We start from the raw sequence: 24993 nt of genomic DNA, 5'->3' as shown, positions 1-24993 counted from the left end.
TGTTTTCGGCGAGATCGCCGGAAATAAGCCATCCTCGCCATGTAACCCCCTCGCCGTATTCTAGGTTCTGGGAAAATCCCCAGAACAGTGAGGTTTGCAGCAACTACAGCGAGCCCGCTGCATATAGCTGTGAGCCTCGTTGTTTTGACATCCGCACCCGCCGTTTCCACCTCGTTTTTTTAGAAAACAGCAAGATGGAAACGGCGAGTGAAGGGGGGGGGGTTGAATAGTGAGGGCGGGCTATGATGGCGAGCAATAGGCGAGAAATAGCCTTAAAAGCGTATCCGTTCCTCTACATCAGCTTTGGGAAGTGCTTTCTATTTCCATACACATTCCATGTGCCAGCAGAAAAACAACAGCAACTTAACAAATGAACTGGAAAATCTAAAAAGTGACAGCATCTGTTTAATATCACGCTGTATAACATATTTGCGGTATCTTTACACACACACACACACACATATATATATATATATATATATATATATATATATATATATATATATATATATATATATATATATATATATATATATATATATATATATATATATATATATATATATATATATATATATATATATATATATATTTAATGTCCACTATTTACAATAAAAGTGTAGTAAATAAGTATAAATCACACATCCAGGATCACGAGACACGGAACCATAACAGGCACAAACATACGATAATCATTAACTAATTATTCAGGGAGAAGGTCGTCTCCTAATTCCTCGTCTGCAAACTCTTCCTCTTCCACCCGTTTCCGTGCAGCGGTTTTTGGTCTCTCTATCTGGGGACCCAGAGGGTCTACATACGAAACATCTAAATGCCAAAATACAAATAGGTTATTATAGCTTCGTCATTTCTGAGTTCTAGCATAGGACTAAATTAATGAGGACACCAAGTGATTTCTTCATCAGGACAGTACAGAAAGAGGTGTAAGCAACAAGTGGGAAAGGTTTGTGAATGTGGTGACTCCTTGGGATTGGAGTAGCGACAAACATCTTTGTTTGGGAAGTGAATGGTCACAGAACACATGAATAGTAGTGGAACAACACATCCCAGCATGCCTTGTCATAGTTTAAGCATTCCCTAATAGCAAAACTGTGGCAAGGCATGATGGGACTTGTAGTTTCACAACAGCTGGAGGGCCATAGGTTTGACATGCCTGACGAATGGTGATCTATTCCAAAAGGGAAAATCTCTACCAACTAAATAAAGAGGTACAAGGCTAGACGTCTCTTACCGAGCTCTCTGTTAGAGCTGGTTTCATAGGGGTCATTTGTTCCTGGTAGAGATTTCAGTTTAGCACTGAGACGTTCTCCTTTTGCACTGGTTCCACTGCTCTGTCCACTGTCTAAAACAATGCAAAAATCCCATTATTTCGTTTTTAAGCTTAAACATGATAATAAAACACATTTCCTATAGCGTTTATAATAAGTTAGCTAAAACTAAATAAATCTGAATGTTACAATGTATTCCTGTAGTGAACCATTACAGTGAGATACACAAAAATATTGTTAACGATGGACTTTATCATGCATATTGTTTAAAATATCGTCTAATGTGTGCGCACCTGGTACTGTAACTGTGGGGTAGATGTATGAAGCAGTGATAAGGGAGGTGCCAGATACTTTATCACCAGCCAATCAGCTCCTGACTGTAAAGTTACCGGCTGGGTTTAAAAAGGACTAGTTAGGAGTTGATTGGCCGGTGATAAAGTACCAGGCACTTTATCACTTCTCCTCCCATATCACTGCGTCATACATCTACCCCTGTGTGTGAGATTATTTGTAATAACATAAAAACTATGACAACACAAAGAAATTAAAACACTAATAATACATATATCACTGTATAATGATATTATATATATTACACACACCTAATATATATTGTGTATGTATATATATTTTTGTGGTATTAAATAATATGCTAGACTACTGAAAACTCCCATATAGAACATATCGTTTTCTGTTTTTAAGATAATTGATCGTGCCACTATCTTACACAATGCATTACAGAACGCACTTCTGCAGAAGCGATGTTTCTTGATGGTTGCAACGTACAAATGTGGACTCCAATTTAAAACATACATCAAGATTAAGAAGTGAATTCAACTTCACAGCAGAAAGTTTTTTTTGAAACTTGGAAAAACATCATGAACTCCGAACTCCATGTTCCACTGTTTCCTACCGCTGTCCGAAACCACGAGGACAGAAACATCCATATGGTTCCATTTATAGTCTATGCCTGAGAGCTGTAAACACGGCTGGTACTTGTGTCAATGTGAATGCATGACGGGAAATGGAGAATGGCCATTTCATAGTAATACATGCGGAAGCTTGCAGACAGAGACCTCTGTGGTAGCGACGCTTTAGAACCAGAGTACACATAAGTATTGTTTTGTTCCTTTAATGAAAGCAGATGGGTAATTTGGTCAGTGCAGAGCGCAGACTGACAGACAATTTGGGAATTGCATTTGGATGGCATTTTTTTTATTTTATTTTTCCCAATGGGCTAACTGTGTTGTAAGAGCTTAGCTGAGGCAACAATACCACAGGTATAAAATATCATGGATCACCACAAGCCCACAGGAATCACCTCGACAGTCATTAGGGTGACAGAAAAAGGCCGAGTCATAGACAAAATATTAACATGTGTTTCACTTTTTGGTAGAGATGGGTAGCTCACGCGGGAGCTGGCTCAAACAGCCGGCTCTTTCAAATGAGCCGGCTGAGCCGTGAGCGGTTACAATTGAGTGGCGGCTCCTGGAGCTAGACAGTTCTTCTTTTCCAATCACTGTCAGTGATTAGAAGAACTGTCCCGCTCCAGGAAACAGGGAGAGCCGGTGGTGGAGCAGGGAGGTATGAGCAGGGAGAGCCGGGAGGCGAGAGCTGTTCTAAAGAACTGGCTCCTTCCCGTGAGTGGAGCCGACGAGAGCCGCTCACGGAAAAGAGCCGGGTTGCCCATATCTACTTTTTGGTGGTCAATATCACTAACTGAGCATCCCAATAAAGTGCACCAAATCCCACTAGGCCTCGCTGTGCCGTTACCATCTACATGGACTCTGATTGGGATGTATGAAAAGGTTCCCCCAAAAATTTTATTTAAAGAACAAAACAAAAATGTCGACCTTTTGCTTGTGTTAATGTTTTTTGTTTATGGAGACCACGTGGTCAAGTAGACACCATTGAGCCATGGACCAGATACCCTATGGTTCGTATCAGATTTCGCTCCTAAGCAACCAGTGGCTTTCTAGCTGTTCGGGAACTAGAAATACCAGCATGGCAGACCAAAGCCACAGGCTGCCTACATATATTTTGTATATTTCATAGAGAGTAAAACATTTCCCGCTTATTAAGTTGTTTTAACCAGGGTGTGATCTCAGTATCCAAACACAGAGGCTCTGGGAACGCTGCCCTGTGTTACATGCAGGAACCTGAATGAAGCCTGTGTTCCTTCCTACATTCTCCAGGCAGCGCACATAAATCTCCCGACATAAATGGGTGGAAGATGCAGTTATGGAAAGTTAACCCCATAGCAACAGTTATGTTAATCTATACTTGCAGCCATTATCACTTCCACAGGAACCACTGACCTGTACGTTACCTACTGCCACACTAACCTGCGTCATTAGTAGCTACCATAGATCGGTTTCATGTTTACATTACGTGATGAAACATATGTCATTATTTCTGATTACCTTATTTATATAGGAGATACAATTCCGTCTGGAAGGACACACTATTCATAACACAAAGTCATCTGTCCCATAATGCCATTGGTCTCCTTCCAGACCGGTCTGCCAATCATAGCCGGCTTGAGATGTAAGGCAAAACTAGGCTTCTGCTTAATGCATCATTATAAAAGGGGGCATCTACAACCCTGAATCAGCAACATAAGGTCATTCATCCAAACGTTTTGAATGCTCTCTCTCATGTCACCCCAATATGGCTCCCCAGCCGCTGAATAGAAGAAGAATCAGACAACTGCTACACACATGTGAAGTTGCAGCTGCTGATTCTCAAATTAGGGTTCAGCTGTAAGTATGTCACTTGGTAATGATGTCATGGCCAAGTGCCAGTCTCCCAGCCTGAGGAACAGAGGGTTCTGCTCCTATGGTAGAAAGCAGTGAGGGAAGGTGTAACAGGGAGGAGGGGCTGGGGCAGGCCACAGCACAAAATAAACTGAATTTGCCTGTGGTTCTGGCCTAGTGGCAGTGAGCACGTGTGTTATTGTTGGGGAAGACTAGGAAGCATTAGGCAAATGAAGCAAAGTGTAATTAATGATGATGCTTTTGATACTACCCATCCATGGCATAGATACTTGTAAGCTCTCGATCTGAAATAACATTACAACAGACACAGCGTAAGAGCCGAATACGGAGGTCTCCCCTCGCCGGGCTCATATCTGAATGCGCTAAGCCTGAGGCAGCGAGCACTGGTTACACAAACCTCTAGGACAGATATCTGGAAAGACTTCTCTGTGCTTCAGCAATACCCGGTATAATGTAACCTCTCCGCACATGTGGCAATACATTTATTATCGCTAGGAGACTCCATACACTATAGAGGTGTGCTGCCCATATGTTCTGGGAATGTCATCTTACACGGAACATACATATACAAAGCATTCACTTCAGCAACTGGGAACGGTCACTGTTGCTGGTACGTCAGCTATGTGTAAGCCTGGTATAATATTAGGTACTTGTGTACTTTCACGGCTCCCATCGCATGCCATATGTAGTGGCATGCGATGCGATTTTCCCGTGTTTTTGTGCATTTTTGATAAAATCGCGTGCGATCGCATCGCATGCGATCTGATGCGATGCAATGCCATTTTTCACAGAAATTATGGACATGAGTTGACATCATGTAAAATGCACCCCAAATGTAATTTTTCACTGTACCACCCCCACTATCAACGCCAACCCGAAGCGTGGCGAGCGCAGCGAGCCCGCGAGGGGCCGCGGTACGCGTCCTACGATCTTTTCATACCCCCACTATCCACGTCGGCATGGAGCTGAGAATAGAAAGTGTGGCGAGCGCAGCGAGCCACCGAGCCCGAAGCGTGGCGAGCCCCGTGAGGATATACGGCTGCTCGGACATAGATGTAGCGCAAGTGCTGGGTAGGAGCAGTCGAAATGTTTGCCATTCACAAAACGGATTTGTAGAAGAATATTAGGTACTTGTGTACTTTTACGGCTCCCACGATGTGCATCGAACAGTGAAAAATCGCATTGCATGCGATCGCATGAGATCGCATGCGATCTGATGCGATGCGATGTCATTTTTCACTGAAATTATGGACATGAGTTGATATCATGTAAAATGCACCCCAAATGTCATTTTTCACACTGTACCACCCCCACTATCAACGCCAACCCGAAGCGAGCCACCGAGCCCGAAGCGTGGCGAGCCCAGCGAGGGGACACGGATACCTGTGAAGCCCACGAGGGGACACGGATACCTGTGAAGGTATCCGCGTCCCCTCGCTGGGCTCGCCACGCTTCGGGCTCGGTGGCTCGCTTCGGGTTGGCGTTGATAGTGGGGGTGGTACAGTGTGAAAAATGACATTTGGGGTGCATTTTACATGATATCAACTCATGTCCATAATTTCAGTGAAAAATGACATCGCATCGCATCAGATCAGATCGCATGCAATGCGATTTTTCACTGTTCGATGCACATCGTGGGAGCCGTGAAAGTACACAAGTACCTAATATTCTTCTACAAATCCGTTTTGTGAATGGCAAACATTTCGGTTGCTCCTACCCAGCACTTGCGCTACATCTATGTCCGGGCAGCCGTATATCCACATGGTAACTGCTGCATCACAATTGCCCGCACCAAGAGTTCCTCTGTGTGTCATTCATAAGAAGGGAAGAGTGCAGATACAACGGCCTTACCACTGCTGGCGCTGCCCTCTCTGCCATCTCTCCGACTTCGGCCGCTCCCGTCTCTGCCAGATCTTACTCGCTGCAAAGGCAATAGGGAACTGTTATTAATGCCAGCAGTACGAGGTGGTCATATATCCTATACACTTATGGAGATTTTATATGTGGAAGACAATGTAAGCTTTATCCTGCACATATTGCGTTCTAAATCATGTAATTAATAGTATAGATTGTCTCAGAGCCAGGATATGTACTTGGCAGAACAATGCAGCCTGGAAGAGAAAACGGTTTGCTGAAAGCATCTGTCTAATCCTTGATATGAAAACAATGGGCAGAAATATGATGGGAATTTACAATGAAAATACAATTCCTGGCTGAGGTGGGATGACCTGGATTCCTTCTTCAGTAACATGCTTTAAGCACTGCACCTATATAACCCTTCATCTTACATCGGTGACCTAGACAGCTGTGTTTCAGTTCAGTAATTAGGGTTTGGTATGCGGTTCTGACAGTCGGGATCCCGACTGGCCGAACTCAGAAACCGTGGCCACCGTGCCACTGCTGCGGGCACGGTGGGTCGCCACGCTCGCCACTTATTCTATTCTCCCTCTATGTGGGTCGTGGACCCCACGAGGGAGAATAGCCGAAGGCCGTTGGGAACCTGACCGTCTGTGTTTTAACAGTCGGGATCCCGACGTCGGGTTAATGACTGTCGGGATCCCGACTGGCACCCCAGTAATTAAGGAGGGTCCTTGCTGGCCAATAACTCTCTCTGGAACCACACATTAGTTAATACCAGTATTACACCACTGAACACTCTTCATCACATCCTATTGACCCCTACAGGGCCGGATTATGAGCCACATGGATCTGAGCTGAAAATGTTCATGGGCCTATACTGGGAAGGAGCGGAACGGTGGCCCAATTTTTATACACCCAATATATTTATGTTGAGGCCTGGAGTTGTAGCCCCATCCAAACCATTGTTCATCTGGCTCTGAACCTCTATTATCTGGTTTAGTTGACTAAACTATTCCCAAAATTGATCATGTACTTTAACCATTTGAGTGCAAACATCGCTGTGAAGGATGTGCAAAATATCCGCAAAAAATGCTACGTCTGTGGTCAAGGAATACAAATCACATTATTTATTGCCGGCAAATGCTCTGAAGTCAATTAATTGTAAACTTAAAATATTGCCCCCCCCCCCAAAAAAAAAAATCCAGGTGCTGTGAGCGAAATGTAGCCCACCCTTAAAGAACAGAAGTGATCTTCCTTCCCCATTAGTCATAAAAATATATATCAGTAAGATGTGGCCAGCCTACACCAAGCTAGATGACTACTCAGGATTTTGCCCAGCCCCATAGTGATGCTAGATAGAGAAGCCCCGTCCTTCTGACACGACACCCAGACTGGATGAAAGGGGAACATGTTTACCTGTTCTTTTAATTCCTTCATTTTCTCAACTTTCTTCAACTTTGTGGCATATTCTTGAACTTCCTTCAAGCCCGTATCTGTGCACAGCCGGACCAGGTACCGCAGGCCTGTATGTGGATGAAGGAGTAGAACACCAGGTAAAGGATGACCGATTGTTTTATTGAAGCAGATTTATACTTTTGAAATTGCTCAGAATAATAAAATAGTTCACATTTAGATTACCCCTTATCAAACCATATCAAATCCTTTCTGAATGAATAGCCACCTGCTGTACGGAGGAGCCTTGTGGGTGGGTGGGGGTGTGTGTGGGGGGATGATGATGTTGTTTGTTATAGATGATTAGGTCATTGTTTGCCAGCAAATTGAAGTGCTTTACCCCTGTTGTAGTGGTAATGTGTATGGTTTACTTATAAATATCCAATACAAGGTGAATAATACAAATGCTCCTTACATTCAACATTATCCGGGAACTTCCGGTGAATATCCTTATATTTATCAAGAGCTTTTTGGTAGTTGCCTACGGGGACAAAAATATAAGACGAATAGGAATGAATACAAAAGCTGTTATTATTACATTTTAATTATAAGGCGCCACAAGTGGTTGGCAGCACCGTACATATGGCACACAAATGGAATAATACAGGATAATATATGTTGTTTAACCTTTTAGGTCTGTTTCCATTTTTGATCACAAAAGGTAAAGTTTTCATGGAGACAATTGCAGAAGTGAATTCATAAAGTACATTGCTTACAAAGCTACGACAGCAATAACTATGTTACCATCGATGAGCACAACCTGAACGGCACAAGAATCGGCCTGAGGACCCGAATGGGTTCATTTCATCAGCAGAACATGACATTTGCTGTGACTAATGGAGAAAACTATGGGATTGGTCTCCATCCAAGGCCACATCTGGTGAGTAACATGAAGTCATAGGCCTTCTCCAACCAGATTTATGTAATAACTATACATTGTAACCACTGTTCTATACATTTTACATAACAGAGCAGATAGAAAAGGCAAGAGACATGTCATATCTACAGTACAGTGTGTTACATACAATATACACACACATATAGACAGCAACATGGCAGAACTCTGGCAAATAAAAAATAAAATGTACAGGGCCAGGAAGGGAAGGAGGAAAAAGGAAGGGAGAGAATGATAGAGGTTCCATTCATCTACTTTGGATTTAAAGGAGACACAGGAAAATGATATATTTATCCTTCAGTCTGAATTGTAACAAAATGCTACATGGAATAAACAGAATTATTGTACTAATTACTTATTACCCAGCAATGAGGTATGCTGTGTAGGGATATGACCCGCAATGAGGTATGCTGTGTAGGGATATGACCCAGCAATGAGGTATGACACGTAGGGACGTATTACCAGCAATGAGGTATGATGAGTAGGGATATTACCCAGCAATGAGGTATGATGAGTAGGGATATTACCCAGCAATGAGGTATGATGCGTAGGGATATTACCCAGCAATGAGGTATGATGCGTAGGGATATTACCCAGCAATGAGGTATGATGCGTAGGGATATTACCCAGCAATGAGGTATGATGCGTAGGGATATTACCCAGCAATGAGGTATGAGGAGTAGGGATATGACCCAGCAATGAGGTATGATGCGTAGGGATATGACCCAGCAATGAGGTATGATGCGTAGGGATATTACCCAGCAATGAGGTATGAGGAGTAGGGATATTACCCAGCAATGAGGTATGATGCGTAGGATATGACCCAGCAAGGAGGTATGATGCGCAGGGATATGACCCAGCAATGAGGTATGATGCGTAGGGATATGACCCAGCAATGAGGTATGATGCGTAGGGATATGACCCAGCAATGAGGTATGATGCGTAGGGATATGACCCAGCAATGAGGTATGATGCGTAGGGATATTACCCAGCAATGAGGTATGATGCGTAGGGATATTACCCAGCAATGAGGTATGATGCGCAGGGATATGACCCAGCAATGAGGTATGATGCGTAGGGATATGACCCAGCAATGAGGTATGATGCGTAGGGATATGACCCAGCAATGAGGTATGATGCGCAGGGATATGACCCAGCAATGAGGTATGATGCGTAGGGATATGACCCAGCAATGAGGTATGATGCGTAGGGATATGACCCAGCAATGAGGTATGATGCGTAGGGATATGACCCAGCAATGAGGTATGATGCGTAGGGATATGACCCAGCAATGAGGTATGATGCGTAGGGATATTACCCAGCAATGAGGTATGATGCGTAGGGATATTACCCAGCAATGAGGTATGATGCGTAGGGATATTACCCAGCAAGGAGGTATGATGCGTAGGGATATGACCCAGCAAGGAGGTATGATGCGCAGGGATATTACCCAGCAAGGAGGTATGATGCGTAGGGATATTACCCAGCAATGAGGTATGATGCGTAGGGATATTACCCAGCAAGGAGGTATGATGCGTAGGGATATGACCCAGCAAGGAGGTATGATGCGTAGGGATATGACCCAGCAAGGAGGTATGATGCGCAGGGATATTACCCAGCAAGGAGGTATGATGCGTAGGGATATGACCCAGCAAGGAGGTATGATGCGCAGGGATATTACCCAGCAATGTTTTGCTTACAGTTCCTGCACTATAGGAACAGGAGCTATATAAATCCCTACATTTATGGAAGATGACGCTATGCGAGTAGGTTTTATCAGTGGCGCATATTAGACAGATTTATCCGCTTTCCTAATTGTCCATCCCGACTGAGTGACCTAGCCGGTATTGCTGGCATCTGCTCACTGCAGGAAACGCAGTATCTGTACACACTAACAATGTCTGTCCCATGCTTTGCTATGGAGAGTACAGTATGGGGGCATACTGTGCACGCCATAGCAAAGCATGGGACAGACATTGTTAGTGTGTACAGATACTAGGGGCATCCATGAGAGCCATTTCCACTGGTCTCCTCCTCAGAACGACTACTCTGAAGAATCAGTATTTATCATACAAAGACAGAACAAACAGAAGAAATGTGAGCAGGCACCTACCGCTCCTTCTGTAACAGCTCGCCACCATCAGCTGCCATTTCACCTGATTCGGTCTGCAGAAACAACCAATGGTCAACACAATAGTGTATGTATATATATATATATATATATATATATATATATATATATATATATATATATATATATATATATATATATATATATATATATATATATATATATATATATATATATATATATATATATATACACACACACACACAAAAGCCAGTTATATTCTGTGCCATAATATAAAACGTTCATAAGAGACATTAAAGATCCTGAGGTGCAGAATCCACACGTGATATATGGATAAACTGTAAACACAAACATACAGAAGTATGCCGGTGCTTGGGATGTGCAGAATACCAACACGCCCCGGCATACTTATGTAACCACCAAGGAATATCACCCGCATGAATTCTGGTCTCAAAATTCTGACTGCTGGCATCCCATATGCAGCGCTCCTGCCACGGGACTCCTGAGGGTAAGTATTACCAAAATGTGTGCGGTGTGGGGCCCCTCTGGCACTCAGGGGCCCCTCTGCCCTGTGCACACTGCACCCACTATAGAAAGGCCACAGGCAATAAAGGGGAGCAGTTCTGCTGTCATACAGAATGCTGCTTCTCTAATAAACCATTTTGGTATTAGCAATGAAAACGGCCTTTGTTTCTCTTGCGTTACGGACCTATGTGACCTGGGTATATACCAAGACACATACAGCATTATACACCAATAACACTAGTGGTGTACACTCAAAGTGTATATATGTAGTTACACAAATCTCCCTGGAGTGCTCACAAGCTCTGGCTACAAACAGGCCTCTGTGCACAGGTCGACAAGGGTTGAAGTGAACATAACACATGACACTTGCAAGAAAACAGGAGCTGGTTCATTTTTTTTTTTTTTTAAACAACTTAATTCAAAAGTTTAGCAAGAAACAACATTAAGAAACAGTTTATACATGAAAGAGGTTTCTGTTCTGGGCTTTCACATATTTATTTAATACAACTTCAAAACATTACCCAGTTCCGCTTATAGGGGCTGATTCAGGTTGTACTGCATGTGCAGAACAGGTCCTGCGATCCCAGCAGAGAATAGTGAATGCTTATGCCCGATTGACAGGCAGAGGTGTTTGTGGGGTGGGACAGGGGCGCCCAGCATTTTTGAAAAACAGGGGCATGACTTTCTGGGAGTGGCCAGGCCAAGAACGGTGTCTAGTGTATAGTACCACAAAAGAGGGAGTAAAGGTTCTGGCATATAGAGCCTTATTCTAGTTCACTCTCTGACAAAATCCTTCTTAGATGGACAAAACCATGTGCACTGCAGGTGGGGCAGATGTAACCTGTGCAGAGAGAATTAGATTTGGGTGGGGTTTGTACTTCAAAGTGAGATCTAAATTGCAGTGTAAAAATAACAAAAAAGAGGGAGTAAAAGTGCTGTTATATAGTATTACAAAAGAGGGAGTAAAGGTGCTGGTATATAGTACCACAGAAGAGGGAGTAAAGGTGATGGCATATATTACCACAGAAGAGGGAGTAAAGATGCTGGTATATAGTATTACAAAAGAGGGAGTAAAGGTGATGACATATTATACCACAGAAGAGGGAGTAAAGATGCTGGTATATAGTATTGCAAAAGAGGGAGTAAAGATGCAAGTATATAGTATTACAAAAGAGGGAGTAAAGATGCTGGTATATAGTACCACAGAAGAGGGAGTAAAGGTGATGGCATATATTACCACAGAAGAGGGAGTAAAGATGCTGGTATATAGTATTACAAAAGAGTGAGTAAAGGTGATGACACCACAGAAGTACATAGTACATAGTACCACAGAAAAGGGAGTAAAGATGCTGGTTTATAGTATTACAGAAGAGGGAGTAAAAGGTGATGACATATAGTACCACAGAAGAGGGAGTAAAGGTGATGGCATATATTACCACAGAAGAGGGAGTAAAAATGCTGGTATATAGTATTACAAAAGAGTGAGTAAAGGTGATGACATATAGTACCACAGAAGAGGGAGTAAAGATGCTGGTATATAGTACCACAGAAGAGGGAGTAAAAGGTGATGACATATAGTACCACAGAAGAGGGAGTAAAGATGCTGGTATATAGTATCACAGAAGAGGGAGTAAAGAGGCAGGTATATAGTATCACAGAAGAGGGAGTAAAGATGCTGGTATATAGTACTACAGAAGAGGGAGTAAAGATGCTGGTATATAGTATCACAGAAGAGGGAGTAAAGATGCAGGTATATAGTATTACAGAAGAGGGAGTAAAGATGCTGGTATATAGTACCACAGAAGAGGGAGTAAAGATGCTGGTATATAGTATCACAGAAGAGGGAGTAAAAGGTGATGACATATAGTACCACAGAAGAGGGAGTAAAGATGCTGGTATATAGTATCACAGAAGAGGGAGTAAAGATGCAGGTATATAGTATCACAGAAGAGGGAGTAAAAGGTGATGACATATAGTACCACAGAAGAGGGAGTAAAGATGCTGGTATATAGTACCACAGAAGAGGGAGTAAAGATGCAGGTATATAGTATTACAGAAGAGGGAGTAAAGATGCTGGTATATAGTACCACAGAAGAGGGAGTAAAGATGCTGGTATATAGTATCACAGAAGAGGGAGTAAAGGTGATGGGGTACTTGTGTAGTTTCACGGCGCCAGCATGGCGCGTGCTACTTCCGGTTTGTACGTTGGGCAAACTATCTAAAATAAACTAACTTAACTCCATGCCAACATGAATAGTTCATACCCCCACTATCCATGTTGGCATGGAGTTGATTTTAGATAGCGTGGCGAGCGTAGCGAGCCACCGAGCCCGCATCGTGGGCGAGCGAAGCGAGCCCTGCAAGGGGACTCAGACGCACCGTGCTGTGAAACTACACAAGTACCGGTGATGGCATATAGTACCACTAAAGAGGAAGGAAAGAAGCTGGTTCCACCATGATATTTTTATATCAGCTGTATATTGTAAGAGGACCACTGAGCTCTGGAACAAGCGTTATATACTGAATAAAAAGCTCTACTTACGTAATAAGAGCGGCTCTCTCAAAGTACCTAATGGCTTTTTCGCAAAACTGTGTTTCGATGTAGTATGCTCCCAGCCATTCAATGACTTCAATGTTTGAGGGAAAATAGCGATAGGACTGAGAAAATATGAGACGTGAGAGAAGAACATGTCAGTAACAAACAGCAGCTTTTTCTGCATTTCTGGCAGATCTGAACCATGTAAATATTTAGGTCTGCGGCTGCCAGCAATTAGTCACATATGAATGGGGCCAATGTGTGGACAGAGAGGGACCTTCACCCGCTCCCTCACGGCTCTGGGACAGAAAGATTCAGTGATAGCTACTGCTAGAATGTCATGGTGTTGTGCAAAACTTGCTGATATACTGCTGTGGATTTGTTGCTGGAAATAAACAATATAAAAAAAAAAAAAAAGCGTGCTGCCCTGGGGCGACTGGCTTTCACCGCCAAGTCACTCCCTAAACTCTAACTTAATATTATGACCTACCAGAGACGGGGTCATCTAGATGCTGGTTGGTGGGCTAGGATTTCTTATCCAATAAATATTCCGAAAACCTTTATATTGCTCTATGCTAATTTGCAGAGTTTATTCTAATTATTGTACATCAGCACTATTTTTTTTTTCTTTGTACTAGTCCCAGCATGATAGCACATCCTACTTGTGTAAATAGGGTGTGCCATCCAATAGGGAACAGGTAGAGAGATAAGGTGGGATGGAGGAGAGAGGAAACAAGAAGAGATACTAGAATGGGTAGATAGATAAGGTGGGATAGAGGAGAGAGGAATGGATTAGGAAGGTGGGATGAAGAGAGAGAACAGACAGAGATAAGGCGGGATGGAGGAGAGAGGGAACAGTCAGAGAGATAAGGTGGGATGGAGGAGAGATGGAACAGGCAGAGAGATAAGGTGGCATGGATGACGACAGAGGGAACAGACAGAGAGATATGGTGGGATGGAGGGAACAGGCAGAGAGATAAGGTGGGATGGAGGAGAGAGGTAACAGGCAGAGAGATAAGGTGGGATGGATGACGACAGAGGGAACAGACAGAGAGATATGGTGGGATGGAGAATGGAGGTAACAGACAGAGAGATATGGTGGGATGGAGGAGAGAGGGAACAGGCAGAGAGATAAGGTGGGATGGAGGAGAGAGGTAACAGGCAGAGAGATAAGGTGGGATGGAGTAGAGAGGTAACAGGCAGAGAGATAAGGTGGGATGGAGGAGAGAGGGAACAGGCAGAGAGATAAGGTGGGATGGAGGAGAGAGGGAACAGGCAGAGAGATAAGGTGGGATGGAGGAGAGAGGGAACAGGCAGAGATAAGGTGGGATGGAGGAGAGAGGGAACAGGCAGCGAGATAAGGTGGGATGGAGGAGAGAGAGAGGGAACAGGCAGAGAGATAAGGTGGAATGAAGGAGAGAGGGAACAGGCAGAGAGATAAGGTGGGATGGAGGAGAGAGGGAACAGGCAGAGATAAGGTGGGATGGAGGAGAGAGGGAACAGGCAGAGATAAGGTGGGATGGAGGAGAGAGGGAACAGGCAGCGAGATAAGGTGGGATGGAGGAGAGAGAGAGAGGAAACAGGCAGAGAGATAAGGTGGGATGGAGGAGAGAGAGAGAGAGAGGAAACAGGCAGAGAGATAAGGTGGGATAGAGGAGAGAGAGAGGGAACAGGCAGAGAGATAAGGTGGGAACAATTGGCCTGGACCTTCTGAAGGGATAGAACTGGCAGGGAGAGGAGGTGGAATGGATATTACACATCAGTATCACCTGCTAAAATGCAAACCTCATTATCTAACCAATTCATTCTCTAATACAATGAATTGAGATGAGAGCAATAAATCAGTAAAAAAACCTACCTCGCTGTAGTACTGGAAAGCTTGTGACTTGTCACCCTCCATGTCATACAACTCTCCAAGTTTAGCAAGGGCACGGGAATCCGTAGGAACGATGCTTATAAGCTGCATGAGCCATTCAATTGCTTGGTTGGGATCCTCAAGCATTTCATATCTAAATTACCTTGGTTAAGGGAAACAATACAATAGGAGATAATATAGATTTTTAATGTAAAAAAAAAAAAAAATCTATATTACCAGTGTTCTCTAGAGTGAATATATATATATATGCAATCATTCACCTTCAATACAATCATTCAAACCGGAATATTCCAATAATCCAGTAATTTTTATTTGCATAGGGCCCATTTACGCTGTATCACACTGATACAAGCAGATGGCATTCTCCTACCAGCACCAAAAAATAGCATTAAGCAAAGATTAAATCAGAGTAAATCATTCTCTTTTCCCTTTAACCAGTGCAGAACTATTTCTTTTACTGGGCACAAAAACAGATAAAGATAAACTTTTTATAGTTTTACCTACTGCTACTTTTTATTCTCTCTCTCTCTATATATCTATATATATATATACACACACACACACACACACACACACACACACACACACACACACACCTACAGTGGGGCAAAAAAGTATTTGGGCAGCCACCAAGTTGACCCACTTAAAAAGATGAGAGGTCTGTAATTTCCATCATAGGTACATTTCAACTGTGAGAGACAGAATGTGGGAAATAAAAACAGGAAATCACATTGTACGGTTGTTAGACAATTTATTTGTATATTCTTGTGGAAAATAAATATTTGGACACCTACCAACCAGCAAGATTTCTGGCTCTCACAGACCTGTTCCTTCCTCTTTAAGAAGCTCTTCTGTTCTCCACGCGTTACTTGTATTAATGGCACCTGTTTGTACTTGTCATCTGTATAAAAGACACCTGCCCACACCCTCAAACAGTCAGACTGCAACCTCTATACCATGGCCAAGACCAGAGAGCTGTCTAAGGACACCAGGGACAACATTGTAGAGCTGCACAAGGCTGGGATGAGCTACTTGACAATATACAAGTAGCTTGGTGAGAAGAGATCAACTGTTGGCGCAATTATTAAAACATGGAAGAAATACAAGATCACTGACAATCTCCCTCAACCTGGGGCTCCATGCAAGATCTCACCTCGTGGGGTATCAATGATCTTGAGAATGGTGAGGAATCAGCCCAGAACTACATGGGGGGAACAGGTCAATGACCTAAAAAGAGAGCTGGGACCACAGTCACAAAGGTTACCATTAGTTACACACTACATCACCATGGATTCAAATCCTACAGAGCCCGATAGGTCCCCCTGCTTAAGCCAGCACATGTACAATCCCTCCTCCCCTGCAGCCTCCGCCCGGATTGCTCAGTGTCATAGTCACCCGTAGTAGTTTTAGATAAATGCGAAAAACTCCTACAATATATTGGGGGAAGCAACTTGCAAGGACATTGGGTTATTTTTATTAAAAATGAATATTTCTGTAGTGATATAGACTACGGTACTTGTGTACTATCAAGGCGCCCATCGCATCGCAGACCATAAGGTATGCGATGCGACGAGATTCCCCCCAATGTCATACAATGTTAAAATTGTATAGCGTTGTATACGCCATACAATGCGATGCGATGCGATTTTAAATTGTATAAGCACCCTAATGGGGGTATACAATGTTAAATGCACCCCCACTATGAACGTGAACCCGAAGCGTGGCGAGCGGCGGCTGTACGCGTCCTCCGACCTTTTCATACCCCCACTATCCACGTCGGAGTGGAATTGATTTTATATAGTGTGGCGAGCGGACGCGGAATACATGTAAAGTAATAAGTGTCCCCTTGCGGGGCTCGCCACACTATATAAAATTAACTCCACGCCGACGTGGATAGTGGGGGTATGAAAAGGTCGGAGGACGTGTACCGCCGCCCCTCGTGGGCTCGATGCGCTTGCCACGCTTCGGGTTGGCGTTCATACTGGCGTGGGGGTGCATTTGACACTGTAAGCACCCATTAGGGTGCTTATACAATTTAAAATCGTATAGGGGGCTTATACAATTTTTAATCGCATCGGTAAGCATCTGGTGTATGGCATGCAATGCGATTAAAAGTCGTGCGACTTAATATCGGGGGCGCCGTGATAATACACCAGTACCTAGACTACTAATGATCGCAACAGTGCTGCCACTATTAAATACACAGTCCCCTGAATTTTCAGAATGAAGATTTCTTTTATTCAGTTCAGATTAACGACTTCAACACTAAAATGTCAAACACCTCCAATGTTGCCAGTTTTCATCCGATATATCGGGCTGATCCATCGTAATCAGATGACAACAGGCCATATAGGACCTGTGTATGGGCACCTTTAGTATTTATTATAGTTTAGTTAATGAGCGGATGTAACAGAAGAGCAGAGATTAAACTAGACACCGCGGCTGGGTGCAGAGTTCGGTTAGGATAATGCTGTCACTCTATACACACACACACACACACACACACATTAGAATGTTTATAGAATACATGGACCAAGGATACACGTCTGCTATCTGACTCAGAACCTGGGCACTGTTCCTGAGGATTGCGTGGAGTTTGAGAAAGAAATCCAGAGCCTCCTCCAGGCGATTTAATTTCTTGTACGTCAAACCTGGAACAAATACATATTTCATTACTCAGTTACGCATGCAACGTACTCCGATCTCACGCGTCACAACCGATGTCGACTGAAAGGTCTACAGTGTCTAGTCAGATCAGTCAATAGGTTGACAACAAAAGGTCGACCGTGCAATAGGTTGATACAGACAAAAAATGCATTAGGCCGACATGAAAAAAAAAAAAAGTTTGACATGGAAAATGTCAACGTGATTGTTTACAGTTTTTTTGTGTCAGTGTCAAGACCTGTCAACATAGACCCCCAATTAGTGTAACGCATACCCTCGCATGGCTCACTGTGCTTGCCATGGTTCTGGCTGGTGCCTCCTCGGCACTCTTGACCCAAATGAAGTCTACGTGGATGGTAAAGCATGAAAAAGTCCAAAAAATAAAAATAAATTGTGAAAAACTTTGACCTTTTCATGCGTCTACCTTTTGGTCAATGTCGACCTACTGTCTACCTAGACACTGTAGACCTTTCAACCACTTCCCTGTCACAGCTCAGACACGGATAAGCAGAGAGAGCAGAGAGAGAGAGAGAGAGAGAGAGACCAGTACAAATGCTGCTCTTACTCCGGGATCATAGGATTCTAGCTGACTGAGGAACTATAAGTCCCAGCAGCTCTGGCCCCCAGACCTGGTGACCTAGGTTGCAGCCTAATCAGCCTATTGGTTATTCAGGCACTGCTCAAACAAAAACGTATACCGTATACGCTGACACAGCATGTTGGGACTTGTAGTTCCACAACTCATTGGCAAACACATGTAGCTAATTATATTCCAACATGACTAGGACCTTACCAAGGTTATACAGCGCCTCTGTGCAGGACGAATCATTCCTCAGAGCTTCTCTATAATATTCTGCTGCTCTTTCATAGTCTCCGCTCACAAACACGGCATTGCCTTTATTGGTTAGCGCAGACGGGTTGTAGCGATCGGCGGACAAGGCTAAATCCGCGTACAGGTCTGCCTGGGAGTGCTCGTTCTTCTGCAGGATGGGAAGGCGGGTGGCAGAGAGAGGAGAGAACATTTCAGTGCGCAACACTAACAAACCATGGAGCAGGCAGACGTGAAGTAAATAAGACAATGGTCATTTTTATTATTGCCATTATTAGTCATTTATTACTAGTTATATAGCGCACACATATTCCACAGCGCTTTACAGAGAACATTTACCCATTCAGTCCCTCCCCAGCAGATTTAGGGGGTTATTCTAATTAAAAATGGTCCCCAGTGCGTTCGCATGGGGGACTATTTTTTTCCGTCTGCGCACGCACATTTCTGCGCATATGCAGACACAGGGTTCGAGCAGGCACGGCGAACAACAACTACGGGGGGGGGGGGGGAGAATGCTGACCTCTGCTGCCCGCTCGATTCCCACACATCAGAGACACCATAGATTGGTCGCCGACCATCGAATGATTGCTCCCTCGCACCCAAGGCTTGCGAATGGATGATTACGCGGGTTCCTGGGATTTAGCCCCAAAATTGTTGGTATTTCAATCCTGGTATTGGAGTTTCAAATGTGAGGCGGTGGTCTGCAGAGGGCTGTATTACGCCTAAAGCCTCCTGCTGTCACTCAGCCAGAAGCTTGCAGCCCCCTCCCACAACACCAATGTCTGTGCAGTGACGGGGGCGGGCTATCAGTGGTTGGCTGGACGCTAATTGAATATGGAGATTAATGGAGTTACTCTGATCACGGGCATAACGGCTAATCTCCACCACTGAAGACCATGGTAATATGAAACATGCAGAAAACAGTCCGCTACAGTAGGTCCAGGTATAATGGGCACAGAAGCAGGCGCATGACTCTCCTGCTGTGTTGCTATAGTTTGTTACCATAGCAGCATCACCTACATAACACCCGGCATTGCACACACTTACCAAGAAGAAGAGGAATGACAGATTGGTCGCTGCTGCACTCTTCACTCTGCTGTCTTTTTTCTCAAACATTTGTAGGGTTTCTACAGCCTGAAAGAAATAAATCATTCCATAAGTGTTGTAATATAAACATTAATGTGTGCACTATTACTGCCGAGAGTAGATGCAGCACATCACTAGATAACACTGACCACTAACTACTTACAGAGCTCCTATGCTAACTGCAGGCTGCTCATTTATATTACCAGATTAAAGATGAGTCTTTTGCACGATTGGCTGCTTCCATACTTGGTATTACATGGTACAGTGGGAATCCCGCAAAGTAACCACATACCCTGACTGATCAATGACCCAGCTCATGTTGTGCAGGTCTCCTCACACAAATCAAGAGAAATAATTAGCTCCACCTGTGATCTTTTAAAATGTGTCAGTCAGTAATGAGTGCACCTGCCGGGTGACCTGGAAAATGTGAACTGTGTGGGGGTCCTGAGGACCGGGTCTGAGAACCACTGTGTAAAGGGGCCTACACACGTGGCGAATGTGCTGAGCTCAGCAAAATTGCTCAGCACACAGCCCTGTACAGCGATAAGCCAGCGATGTGTGCTGAGCGATCTGTCAGGGCCAGTGTCTCAGGTGAAAGCACACTAAACTACTGTGTTGGCAAGTTATTTGTGTGGAGTGACTGTCGCCGTATGCCCAGAATTATTGATGAAATTATATATATATATATATATATATATATATATATATATATATATATATATATATATATATAATGTACTCCATTATGTAACATCATTAAGAGAAGAATGTTTTGGCACTAACAGGAAAACCCTCATAGAATATAATTTTTTTTTTTAAAAATATCTGGTAAATGAATATCAATGGTATAAATACTAATGTGGGAACTACCTCAAAATGATAATTTTTCTGTTTTTAACATTTTCCATAAAAATTTTCATATGCAGATGAAATCAGCCCAACCAAAAATACAAGATGGCCTGATCCCGCTACTGCTAATCTATGCGCTATGGAGAGGAAAAGTACTGTACGTACCACTTCATACTTACAGGCAAAGCAAATTGTACAGAGATAAAAGAAACACAGTGTTGTTATAGGAGAGAATACAGGTGTAAATGACCACAGTACATTTTATACAGTGTAGAAATACTGGAACATATGCAGAACCCCAGTATTGTATTTTACAGTAGTGTTCAAGCTCATTTTTATTGTTTATTTTATGTTAAGCATCTATTACCTAAACTGTCCGACTCCTGTTCTTCATAATGCATCTTCCAGTCAAGTGCTTTTTGCACAGCTGGCTATTAGGATAACCTGGATGTAATCTGTGGCTCAGAATCCGCAGCGAGGGACAAAATGTACCAGTCGTTTTGTGCCGGCCCTCACCATTCTCTCTTTATAGGAATATTCTGTACCAGCGGTGTGCAACTACACATCCCATCATGCCTTGCCAGTCTTGCTGTTAAATCATATTAGAACGGAGGTAGGGCATGCTGGGAAGTGTAGTTCCACTGTTCTGTTCTATCAACTCTGTTCAATTAACAATATTTTAACATAATTCATGTTGTAGCTACGTTATATATGAGGAGGCAATTTCATATTCATAATATATTTATAACACACTTATGAAAGTTATTAAAAGGATATGCATTATTAAAACCAGAACCATGCATAATGGGTACAATGGACCCGGTTCAAAGGTTTTAGACAGTAACACAGAAGCTGTGCTAAGCTATGCAAAAAAGCCACAGAAGGGATTTTAATTAAAAAGATGGCCGCTGGCGGCTTCTGTGATCCAATAGCTGCGTCCAAAGATGCAGCATTGGATAACTGCAGCAATATTGGACAACCGAGTGACAGTAAAGCTCACACTGCTGGGGTCAGAGAGCAGGGCAGCCACTGGTATTATCAAGCACAGAAATCAGGGCTGACACCTGCGATTTCTGATAGGCTCCCAGTCCTGGCCATCAGATGCCAGCAGTGCATCAATCATGCTACGGTTTTAAAGGTCATTCAAGTTGCAGGACCAGATCTACACATGGGTGGATCATTAAACATGATCACTTATGTAAATCTCTGCATTAGGCCCACAGTTCGGTGTGTAAAGAACAAGGGCCCTGGAGGTGCAGGATCAGAGCACACCCACACAGCTTAATCCCCGAAGATGGACAGAAAAAGGTTTGTAGGACATGCTGGAGTAGGTGGTAGCAGCAAGCAGTGTGTACCTGGGTAAAGTTCTTCTGCCTCAGGTAGGTAATGGCTTTGTTGATCTCCAAATCATTTGCCAATTCCACATACGGCGACGTCTTGACAACTTCCACACACCTACAAGACCAAGCGAAACACCTTTCTAGACTTGGGCATCAGCAAAAGCAACATGTTGAGGATTATAGATACATACATCAGGGAGAAGGGTATATAAAACAAAAATACCAGCGGTATAAGCCTGTAATGAGCAAAACTACTACTATGAAGTTACATACAACATACATTGGCTACTAGTACTGCTAACATCCCGGTAACTTCACAAACAAATATTATTACCAGTCATAGCCGACATCAAAAGAGGTTTCGATAACTGGTGCTATCAGCTTTGCTGCGGTCATAATGTATTTCTCAGCCAGTGCTTTCCTAATAAAGGCAGGAGAATAGAAAGGTGAATTCAAATACTTTATGGATACTATCATCAGTGTCTAGGTCAGCAGTCAAAAGGTTGACATGGATTTGTATTTTTTATTCATGTGTCGACAGGCGGTATTTCACCACGTGGTGGTAGCATATAATAGTGCCCACAGCATGGAGAACGGACGCAGTACACTTAGACGGTGTCCATACTGACCTGTGTTGACATAGAAAAAAAAACCCATGAAAAACTCATGTCAACATTTTCCATGTTGGCCTTTTGAATGTCCACCTTGTGACCATGTCGACCAATAGTGATCAACCTAATATACTGTAACCACACACACACATTGTGGGAAGTACTGCAGCACACACAGGACCCGCATACATTAATCTTGATTAAAAGAATTGGAACAGGTACAGAGAAGGGCGACTAAGCCAGTAAAGGGTCTTGAATCCCTAGACTACAAAGATAGGATAACCAGGCTGAACATGTTTTCACTGGAGAAACGGAGGTTGAGAGGGGATATGATTGGTATGTTCAAATGCAGGACTGGGAATCATATGGAACTGGGAGATGATTGGTCACTAACAGGCCTATACTTAGGACACGCGGACATGTACTGAGGCTCGAGGAAAAGAAATTCCGTACTGAATTAAGAAGAGGGTTCTTCACCATTAGAGCAGTAACATTCTGGAACGCATTGCCGGTGCGGGTGGTTACAGTGACTACTGTTAATGAATTGTAATCAAAACTGGACACATGTTTGGCCACTAAGGGAATCCGATAGATATGACACTCAATATTCTATGTGTAATCTATCTATCCATGTACCTATGGACACACACGCATACATAGCTAAACAAGTTTAGATACCTTTCGCGTTCCATTTGATGAAGACTGTCATTTTTAATAGCTTCCATCACCAGGTTTGTGTGAGGATCATCCTAAATAATAAACAGGAATCACAAAGATAAGGCAGTTGCGGCATCTCACAAACCCGTTCAGGGACCGTGCAGCGCATTTGGCGATTCCTGGCACATAAGTCACTTATCGGGAGATGCCAATCCAAGATGGTGGAAATGACTTACACTGTGGGAAATATACTTGTCTTCGTCGTCAATCCCTAGCGGTACTGCAATCAGTTTTTGGAATGCTTTTTTCATTTTATCTCTGTCCCAATAGCAAAGTAACAGAGGATTAAATTTAAGCCGGCACCGATATTCGGAGACTCGCTCATGATGTGCTCAAATGAGTTGATAGCATCGGCATACTGGCCGGTCCTGACAAATGTCACCCCGATGTTCTGCATGATCTTGATCCTAAATAAAACCATAAGATAGGCACGTTTCATTGGATGCCTTATGTATAACACTACCAAGGATGTTGCTCAGCCAAAATCAGGTATAAGAGCAAGTGGAATACATTGGAAGCCATACAGTGTAAAAAAACAAATGTTCATTTATATTTGTAGCCAGTACCTAAATAACCAATAAGCTGATTAGGCTGCAGCCGAGAGGGCGCCAGAACTTGGGGGGGCGCGCCTTCCAGGTGACTTACGCGGAATAAAATGAATGCCTAATTTATTCCATGATTGTTAGCTATCACCCGTTCCGATGTCCTGTGGTGGGTGAAGTTTGTAAGGTGACTGCCAGGTGGCTGTGTCAATGTAACTTACTGACGGAACCATTACTTTATGTACATTGTGCTACAGCGCCAGCCGGGCAGCCTAAAGCCAAAGTCTCCTTCACATGCCATAAGCATTAGATCCTACATGCCAGTGGTATAACCTTTGTTACATGGGCAGTATGACTGGCGAGTGCCTATACACTTGAGTTTAGGACCTGGAGCCAATAATCAGGCCTTGTTAGTAGTCCTTTCATGTTTTAATACACAGTGGCCCTTATTTTGGTTCACTCGCAAAGGCAAATTCCTTTTCAAATGGACAAAACCATGTGCACTGCAGGTGGGGCAGGTGTTACTTGTGCAGAGAGAATTAGATTTGGGTGGGGTTTTACTTCAAAGTGCGATCCATATTGCAGTGTAAAAATAAAGCAGCCATTGTTTTCCCTGCACAGAAACAAAATAACTCACCCAAATCTAACTCTCTCTACACATGTTACATCTGCCTCACCTGCAGTGCACATGAGTTTGTCCATTTGAGAAGGAATTGCGAGTGCACCAGAATAAGGGCCACTGGGGCAGCTGTATTACGCTTTAACAAATGATAAATGCAAGGGTGATAAAGAGAGATAAACATCCAGCCAATCACCTGCTAACTGCCATGTTACAGCCTGTGTTTGAAAGAAGTCAGTTAGCAGGTGATAGGCTGGACGTTAAGGCTTAATACATCTGCCCAACTGTCTGTTACCACACCCAGCAATAAGCCATTCTCCAGCTCCTGTTGAACTACACATCCCAGCATGCCTTGCCACTGTTTTAGCCCTAATAGAAAAAACTGTGGCAGGGAATGCTGGGATGTGTAGTCCCACAGCAGGCGCTTACTGTTGTTA

At 43.4% G+C, this 24993-nt stretch overlaps 1 protein-coding gene across 1 annotated transcript in view; it reads right to left on the bottom strand.

Moving 5' to 3' along the window:
- Window positions 1-550: 550 nt before the first annotated feature.
- The window catches only part of IFT88 (intraflagellar transport 88), a 51985-nt gene continuing 27542 nt past the window's right edge, over window positions 551-24993 (bottom strand). Inside the window, 16 exon segments of the mRNA XM_083170837.1 lie at window positions 551-825; window positions 1250-1360; window positions 5915-5984; window positions 7340-7446; window positions 7791-7856; window positions 10384-10436; window positions 13430-13545; window positions 15282-15432; window positions 17842-17950; window positions 18757-18943; window positions 19840-19926; window positions 22083-22182; window positions 22402-22488; window positions 23357-23427; window positions 23572-23660; window positions 23663-23854. Of these exon segments, the coding sequence (XP_083026963.1) occupies window positions 704-825; window positions 1250-1360; window positions 5915-5984; window positions 7340-7446; window positions 7791-7856; window positions 10384-10436; window positions 13430-13545; window positions 15282-15432; window positions 17842-17950; window positions 18757-18943; window positions 19840-19926; window positions 22083-22182; window positions 22402-22488; window positions 23357-23427; window positions 23572-23660; window positions 23663-23854 (1718 nt within the window). The 3' untranslated portion in view covers window positions 551-703.

The sequence above is a fragment of the Crinia signifera genome, chromosome 2 (assembly GCF_055691185.1).
Source record: "Crinia signifera chromosome 2, ASM5569118v1, whole genome shotgun sequence".
NCBI classification, from domain to species: domain Eukaryota; kingdom Metazoa; phylum Chordata; class Amphibia; order Anura; family Myobatrachidae; genus Crinia; species Crinia signifera.
Note: the sequence above shows the minus strand (reverse complement) of the source record. Positions and strands in the feature narration are given on the sequence as shown.